This window comes from Camellia sinensis, chromosome 8, assembly GCF_055761805.1.
Source record: "Camellia sinensis isolate YWXY chromosome 8, ASM5576180v1, whole genome shotgun sequence".
NCBI lineage: Eukaryota > Viridiplantae > Streptophyta > Magnoliopsida > Ericales > Theaceae > Camellia > Camellia sinensis.
Genome location: NC_138968.1, coordinates 186,367,714 through 186,376,542, shown reverse-complemented (window position 1 = coordinate 186,376,542; position 8,829 = coordinate 186,367,714). Strand labels below are relative to the sequence as shown.

Here is an 8,829-nt window from a genome sequence, read left to right as displayed (position 1 = left end):
GTTAATTTTGGCTGAGCTAGCTTCCTTGTTGCTGTTGCATCCCTCTCTTTGGTTACGCAATTGTTCTTCCTCCGACTCAGAACCATCATCATCATCCTGAGAAGTCCTTCTTTTATCTCGTCTTGCTTCTTCACTGCTCTTCTTTTTCTTCGAATCTTCCTTCTCTGTCTTCGTCTTCTTCGACTTTCTCTGCTTCGAATCCTGCTCCTCTGTCTCCGACTCCTTTTTTCTTCCATTTGCCTTTTACCTGGCTCTTCATAGACTCTATGTCAGTCGTCATTCTTCTTATTATTTTGTCTTGCTCCCTTACGCGATCTTCAAGAACCTAAGGATCCATCTTCCGTCTTTGTCTATCAGGGCTTTGAGAGCGGTGTGGACTTGAGCCCTGTCTTTCTCTTGCTTCTCTCCGTGGATTCCTTCGCTGGGGATCCAATTCCACCATGGGTGGGATAGAAGGTAAACCTTCGCGCCTCCCACCCATTTTCGGTGTTTGCCCATCAATAGCAAATTGTGGCAAGTCTTCATTGTGCGCCATTGCTTTCAACTAGAGAGGAAAACTTCATCAAGAGGTTTTGCTCTTTATGGAATTCCCACAGACGGCGCCAATTGTACGAGCACGAAATAATTCTTCTCGTACGATCCTGTTGATCAAGTTTGCACTCCTCCGAACAACGTTGCTTTGCCACCTAAAAACACAAACGTGAGCTAACCGGCGGGTGTGTGTCGGAAACCCCTCCGATGCCTAAGTCAGCAACTAGACAATAGACAATAAGCTCTGTGTATTCTAGAGTAAGAATTGGGATACCTGTCCATAGGTCTGGTCATGAACTTTTATAGACTTTACTTTGGCACAATCCTAGTAGGATTCCAACTCTCCCTATGAGAGTCCTCTTAGGAATCACACACCCTACTCACTACCAACCAAGTGAGATGGTTTTGCACAATCTTAGTAGGACTCTACTCTCCTTAGCAGAGTCCTCATAGGAGTCTCATCACTGCAAGCCAAGTGAGATGGTTGAACCCTTTACCTCAGTTATACATTTCTGACCGAACTGCCTTATCTCGGTCCCCTGCCATTCGGACCGTGTGATCGAAAGCCGATCTATCGAATGCCATCCTGCCGAGCTATACACAGCTCGGTTCTCGCCATTGATGTTACCTCGGTTTGCTACAGAACTTTTTTTACTTCGGTTGTCATCTTTACCTCGGCTCTGTGCTCAACTAAGTGATGTAATAGAAGCATCGACCGAGCTATACCTAGCTCGGCCACCTGTCTTACCAAACACCTCGGCCAACCCTTGGGCCTAGTATTTAGGTAGCTCGGTCAATGCCCTTACCCAGTTTGGTACTCAGAAAAAAGGGACCGAGCTACTCGTCGTCCATACTCCAGCCCTTATCTCGGCCCATTACGCGACCCAGCTCCCGAAGAAGACTCTTCCTAGCTCAGTCCAATTTGTTTACAAATTACCCTCTCAATTTTATAAAGAGAAAAAATGAATTAAAAATTAAGAAATAACTTCTAGCCCACTTCTTATAGCTTTTGGCCAAGGCCAGAGCCTTTTCCTCATCTTTTATGTGAGCACTACCAATCCTATGAACTCCACCAAAGTCAAGAAAAATGCGTAAAATAATGAATGAGTTATCAATCATATATTAATACTCAAGTCCACATTTAAAATTAAGAGTGGTACTATATTTCCTGTCACTTTTATTTTTATCTTTAATTAGATAGAAGGGAGAAAATATAGAGATAAAAATAAAATAAAAAAAGAATGAAGAGTAAAGAGTGAGATCTTTTTCACGAATTCACATCATTAGAGATAGATTAAGTGTGCTTAATTAAAACTCTCAAATATTTTTCTAAAATTAAAATCAATTAATCCTTTTAAGAATAACTCATTAGAGTTTGCGTTTTTTTTTTTTTTTTTTTTTTTTGGTGGCAGTGGTGGTGGTTGTTTACTTGATAACAACCATGACGAGTGTTTAATTTATTGGGCGTTCAACATACTGGGCTAACACCCAAGCCAATCCTTCTTATTAAAACATGGGGAAATTACCCACAGGTCCTATGTGAAACATGGGGACACTATTTAATCCAGCAACTTTTTGAGTAGATCCAAAAGTCCTACTTTCTTCTCTCTCTCTCTCTCTCTCTCTCTCTCTCTGCTTTTTGCTGACTCTTTACGTTTTCCTCTCTCTTTTTTTTTTTTGTATTTTTCTCTCATCTTCTTTGGCATGGACGACTACCGGTGATCACGTCTTTCTCCATTGATTGGGGTTCACCAAGCATCGATATCAACTCGTGGCTTCACCTTCACCGACGGCGAAGATGATATATTTTCGACGAAGAAGATGAGTGGATCTACTCAGATTTGATGTAGATCTAAGTAGATCTACATCAGATCTGAGTAAATCTACATCAAATTTGGCTACATCTAAACAAAAAATAGTTGCCGAAGTACAATCCTCTCTCTATATCCGCCTTTCTCCTTCGATCTCTTATTTTTTTTATTTTCTTTGCTATACACTTCTGTTTTTATGTTCTAATGGAGAAAATTTTCAAATTCTGAACAAGTAGTTTTCGAGTTTTAGTTACAGGCGGTGAAAACTGTAAAATTTTACAGTTTCAAATTTTTTTTGGTGCTGGAATGAATCATGGTTTAAAACTGTAAAATTTTGCAGTTTCAAATTTTTTTGGTGCTGGAATGAATCATGGTATAAAACTGTAAAATTTTACAGTTTCATAACATGTTTTTCAGTTTGATTAATAAGGATAAATGCTTAATAGATTTTTGCTTTGAAACTGTAACATTTTACAGTTTCAAAAATTACTTTTCAGTTTGATTAATATTGGAGATTATTTGCTTGAATCTTACAAAAATTGAAAAATAGCATATGTTTTTCCCATTGTTGCTGTTTTTTGTCGTTTCATTTTTTTTTTCCTTTTAGTTTATCAATATTTAACACGTTTTGCTATGTTTTTTTTGTTCTAATTTCTCCATTTATTTTTTTTTTCGGCAATATTCTAGACATTCTGGTGAGTCTCCAGTGATATTCTTTACGTTCAATGAACATTCTGAACATTCCGGCGACTTCTATTAATGTTCTTAACACTCCGGTGAACTTCTGGCGGAACTCCGGCGACTTCCCGGCGAAGTTGAACATTCCGACGAGTCTCTGACGACCGTTTGACGAAAGTCCGACGGTAGTAAGATGTAACAGTGTCTGTAAATTTTTTTTTTTAAAAAAAATAGGATTTTTTGGTAACAATTAAAAATGTATAAGACTAATTGGTGTAAATGTTTTATTTGAGGATTAGCTGAATTTTGAATTTTGTACGTGAGACTTATCAGTAAGTTCCCTTAAAACATCACAAATAAATAAAAATTGAATATTGGACCCACTCGTGCGCCGGCCCATAAACAACAACCCATTAACTTACATGGATTGAAAAACATCTGACAACAAATGGACTTTCAGGCCCATTTAACAAAAAATGGATTTGTGCTTTTCGGTGAACACTCAGTGCACGGACTCACCCATTAGGAATTTGATAGAGCCTTATAAGAATTTAATTAAAAATTTGATTTAAATTTGTAAAATTAGATGTAGTCAAATTAAATCTTAATTAAGAATTAATTAAATTCAATTGAAATTGAAATTGAGTTAAGTTTAAGATTATGAAAATAAATGTGAAGATTAATTATTTGGGCCTTGATTTTTCTAAAAATAGAGTTGAAATTGCAAAATGTACATATTTATGAATTTCTGATTCAGCGATTTAAACATGATTGAATAATTGTAATTTAATGTGTATGAGCCTAATTTAAGTTGATTGTGTAATTAGTGAACTTAATAAGGGTTGGTATGTGATTGGATTAAAAAATTGACTTTTTGCGACGGTAAAATACCGTCGCTAATACTCCTACTGCTGTCGCTAATACTTTTTGCGACGGCAAAATAACTTTTTGCGACGGCAAGAGGGGGGTCGCAACTGCAGGGGTTGCAAAAGAGTTTTTGCGACGGTAAGTGCCGTCGCTAATATTTTGCGACGGCATTTTTACCTTTTTGCGACAGTGCCATGCAGTCGCTAATAACGTTTGAAATTTCTTGACTTTTTTGCGACGGCCCTATTTTACCGTCGCTAAAAAGGTTATTTGAGACGGCAAAAAACACCGTCGCCAATAGTCTTTTTTTAAAAAAAAACACTGTTTTTTGCGACGGGTGGTGCCGTCGCAAAAAGTATAAAAAATAAAATTTTTTATTTTTTGCGACAGTGTAATGCCGTCGCAAAAAATATTAAAAAATAATAAAATTTCTATTTTTTGCGACATATAATATCGTCGCAAAAAGTAAACCATGTAACAAAATTAATAAAAATATTAAAATTTTTTATTTTTTCCGACGGTGGTGCCATCTCTCTCTAAGAGCTAATTATTTACATTCCATTCACAAAAACATCATAACAGAAAATAAAAATAAAAATTAATCAAACCATCAAATTCAATATTTTACAAAGAACAATTAAATTGTACATGTTCATAAAAACATATTTAAATTATAAAATTCACCCAAATCCTAAAAAAAATAAAATAATAAAATAAAATCTAAAAGAAACATATTTAATTGAATGTCAGACTCTCTAAGTGACTGAAGAGGATTTGATTTTGCTGTTGCTGTGAGATTAATCCTGGGGGATCCAACATCTGAATCATCACCTCCAAAAGCCTAAATGAACAAAAAAACAAACATTATAATGAGGAAATAACAATGTCAGACCTGGTTAAATGTCAAAATAATAAAGAACAAATCACATTTTTTAAAGAAATAAACGAATGTTAAAAACAAATTATTACATTTTAAATAATTGTTGTTTCTATTCTTTGATCTGTGAAACTATTCAGCTAATCATTCAGCTCATATAATCTCTAAAGTGAGCACTAAATCCCTAGTCTTCCTCTTATTTAGTTTCTCAACCAAACCTGATCTTAAGGTACTGTTCTGAAGGCACTGTTCACAGCATCCCAAAGGACCCAAACAGTCCTTTCCTTCTTTGTTCAATTAATTCTCCAACCCTTGACCTTATGATATACTCTTAACCCCCACCCACCCCACCCACCCCACCCACCAACATCCCTTCAAATATATTTCTTAAGAAATCATCATTCTCTTATTTTCTTTTCTTCTTTTCTTTTTTTTATTTTTATGATGATGGCTTGAGCATTATTAGCAGCATTTGCGGCTGCAAGAAACTCTTTGGAACAAAATCAAATGCAAAATTGTTGTATAGCATAATGGTAAGACTTGAACTCAAATATCTAATAAGAGACCATCTTATTCACTAAATCAATCTCTTAAAATTGTTAAAATAATAATAATAAAAAAAATTAAACAAACAAGAAAATAATGTGGCTCCAACAATAAAAGAAAACGATTCAATATTCTTAGAGTACCATCATAACATATGCACGAGTTACTCCCAATTAATGAGGTTGTATAAAAGATAGATAAAATTGACTTTATTTATCAACGAACAGACCAACGTGGGCCAGGTCGGCAGGTTATACTCATCCTATTATTTGGTGCTCTTATTAGTTTGAAAGCACCATATCAACATGGTGAGTAGTAAGTAATTACTTAATAGTTAGCGGGTAGTTTTTATGGTAATAGATTGTTCAAATCTAATTTAAAAACATAATCAAGTTTTAAATTTTTCTTGAAGTTTGAATTATTTACATTCAAACGAGTTTTTCTTTTATTACCTGAATTGAATTCTTGTTGAAGTGACCCAAATCAGCAAACATAGCCTCAGCCCCTGTCCCATTAAATTAACAACTTTTCAAATCAAAATCAAACTTATTTATATATTTAATAAAACCCAAAACAATAAGATTACATACAAGTGTTGACCATAGAGAAACAAACAAACATACCAGTTATGCACAAAAATATAGCACCAAGGAGAGTCCATCCAGTGACTCCATTTCTTGAAAAAAATATGATGATATAGTGAGGAGACAAGGCCTTGAAAACAGAGGGTTCATACTTAACAATGTTGTATACTCCAATGGCGATGTTTGAGCCGAACCACATCAGCATGATCGGAGAGAATGAGAAACTCACTTTGCTCGTACCGCACTGCTGGAATATGAAGAGTGCCACGAGGAGCACAACCGCCATGATTATGACATGTTCTGACAGTTGAACAAAAAATGAATTGAATTTAGATTGATTTAGTTTTTGTCGAATTAATATTGGATTTTTTGGAGGAAAGAACATAGCTTACTTTGTGTTATCCTTGAGGAGACTGATTGAATTCCTTGTAGAGCCGAGAGAACTGTCACATGAATGAAAATAATGGTGTGAATCAGAAACTGTAATGCTACAAAAAAGAGAAAAAGAAAGGTTTGAGAGGCTTCTTAACAATATTCATCAGTGATGCGATATTCTGGTGAATAATTTTGTATCTTAATTCTGAAAAAAAAATAATGTAAGGCCATAATTGCTGTTACAAGTAAATATATATGAAAAAATATATATGTTACCGATTAAAAAAATGTTATATGCTCGGAAAAATAGTTTAAAAATTTAAATTTATGATATATATTTAAATTTAGTGTGATATAAGTCATACATAGAATTTATTCGATCCATGTATTTTATGTTGTGCACTATACCAAAGGTTACCTAATCTTTTCCCTCCCAAACACACAATTGAGCATTATTTTTATTTTTATTTTTTTATCTTTTATTTATTTTTTGGAATATGTAGCATATATTCTTCCGTTCACTAATGCGATCCACAATTTTCACCTAATCTACTTTTTCCAAGAAGTAATGATACATAAATAGAATATTTATACAAAATTTTCATATAGTAAACCTAGCTTCTTATAAATATTTCATTTCAAATAAAAATATCAAATTTTCAACTCATACTTTTAAAATATCACTGTCACATTATTCTCTATAAAGTTTATATACAACTTCTCTTCATAAATCATTTTATTTTCTAGTTACAATTGATAAACTGTAACCATAAATTCTACCAAATATAGGGATAATAAATGAAGCAAACAGTCATGTCGGATTATTAAAAGCTCGTTAACTAAACAAGTTAATTTTGAACACATTTTTGAGAGCGAGAGAAAACTTACCACTAGTGGCAGGAGTTAAAGCGCCATCACCAATGACCATGCAAGTCCCAAGCCATCATCCTAATTATGTCTCCTATTTTTGTTATCTGTTTAGTTTCTTGTAAACATGCTATAGTAAACCAAGTGCCATTATTTTAAGGAAGACAGAGAGAGTCATCTTAGGCCTTATTTTCCTGCAAACAAGAACACAAATGATGTGTTTCAGTTAAGACATCAATAACGAACTATATATATATATGAATAAATTTACGAATACATAAATAGGTCACAAAATCGGATTTACAATAATAAACTTTGTAAATTTTTTGTCTATTTGTATTCTGAATTCGATTCTATGATAAGTTTCTGCGTTATTAGCAGAAGAGATAATAATTAAAAGATGCCCTTTCAAGAACAAGTGCGAATGGAGCAATAACGAGAGTGGCAACAGCATGACGATACACTATGAGTACAAAATTGCTCACTCATTCCACGCTTCAAAGAAACCAAGGTGATGATGAACATGCCTGCATATCCAAACTGCAGGGTGATCATAGCCAAGTAAGGTTTTAGCTTTGTGAATATGAGGCTCAACATCCTTGGCTTTTGGCCTCCCATTTTCCTCTCCTTTTCTTTGTATATATAATCAAAAAGACTAAAATTTCCACAGTGAAAAGCACAATTTGAACGCAAATAGGATACGAACACAGAATCAAGCAAATGAATATAATAGAGACCAAAATTGAGAAGAAGACTTGCAGCTTGTAATTTAATTCCAAAACACACAAACCACATAAACATTCAAATTTAATTTTCAAGTTTTATAAAATTAAATCCTAATCATTTAAAAAATCACTGTAAAGAATCTAGAATCATAACTCAGACCTTGATTTTTAGATAACAGACGTATACTCTTACCTTTGATCTAAGATCAAACAGATTAGAACACAGATTCAGATCACAGATTCAGACCAAAACAAACACACAGAACACAGATTCAGATCTGTTGGTCCAACAAACACACAGAACACAGATTCAGATTCGATCGAGGCAAGAGAGAGAGACAGAGATTGAGAGAGATAGAAGCTTACCCGTGAGTAGATCGGTGCGATGAGAGAGTGAGACGATCGGTGTGATGCGATTCAGACCAAAACAAACACACAGAACACAGATTCAGATCTGTTGGTCCAACAAACACACAGAACACAGATTCAGATTCGATCGAGGCAAGAGAGAGAGACAGAGATTGAGAGAGATAGAAGCTTACCCGTGAGTAGATCGGTGCGATGAGAGAGTGAGACGATCGGTGTGATGCGATTCAGACCAAAACAAACACACAAAACACAGATTCAGATTCGATCGGGGCGAGAGAGAGAGAGACAAAGATTAAGAGAGATAGAGGCTTACCCGTGAGTAGATCGGTGCGATGAGAGAGTGAGACGATCGGTGCGATGAGATGAACAACGAGAGAGTGAGAGAGAGACAGTGATAAGATGAGAGTGATCGCCGATCGGTGCAAAACATGAAGATTAACAACGAAACGAGAGAGTGAGAGAGACAGTGATGAGATGAGATGAGACTGGGAGAGTGAGGTATAGACAGCAATTAGGGTTTTTTCTTTTGTTTGTCATAGATGAGGTGAGTGAGATGGTGAGAAATGGACGGTTAGATTTGAAAGGGGGGGAACAAAAAA

The 8,829-nt window shown here is 35.0% G+C and overlaps 1 protein-coding gene across 4 annotated transcripts; it reads right to left on the bottom strand.

Annotated features, from left to right (window-relative positions):
- Positions 1–4,463: 4,463 nt before the first annotated feature.
- LOC114300471 (potassium transporter 26) lies at positions 4,464–8,736 on the bottom strand. 4 transcript variants are annotated; one of them, XM_082884355.1, is made up of 7 exons: positions 8,544–8,736; positions 8,228–8,315; positions 7,158–7,330; positions 6,287–6,337; positions 5,934–6,194; positions 5,763–5,815; positions 4,464–4,728 (listed from the first exon to the last, which is right to left on the bottom strand). In XM_082884355.1, the coding sequence occupies exons 3-7, from the start codon at positions 7,195–7,197 to the stop codon at positions 4,579–4,581; spliced, it is 555 nt and encodes a 184-aa protein (XP_082740481.1). In that variant the 5' UTR covers positions 7,198–7,330; positions 8,228–8,315; positions 8,544–8,736; the 3' UTR covers positions 4,464–4,578. The 4 variants fall into 4 exon arrangements, 3 of the variants coding, with proteins under 3 accessions (XP_082740481.1, XP_082740480.1, XP_082740483.1); XM_082884354.1 differs by lacking the exon at positions 8,544–8,736 and adding an exon at positions 8,404–8,537; XM_082884357.1 differs by lacking the exons at positions 4,464–4,728; positions 8,544–8,736 and adding exons at positions 5,196–5,242; positions 8,404–8,537.
- Positions 8,737–8,829: the final 93 nt, after the last annotated feature.

Bases quoted from the DNA above. Each gene is read 5' to 3' on its own strand.
- LOC114300471 (XM_082884355.1), bottom strand. From the start codon at position 7,197: ATGGTCATTGGTGATGGCGCTTTAACTCCTGCCACTAGTG. The intron at 5,816-5,933 runs GTATGTTTGTTT...TTAATGGGACAG, and splicing joins TATATTTTTGTGCATAACTG to GGGCTGAGGCTATGTTTGCT. The intron at 4,729-5,762 runs GTAATAAAAGAA...TTGTTCATTTAG, and splicing joins TCAACAAGAATTCAATTCAG to GCTTTTGGAGGTGATGATTC.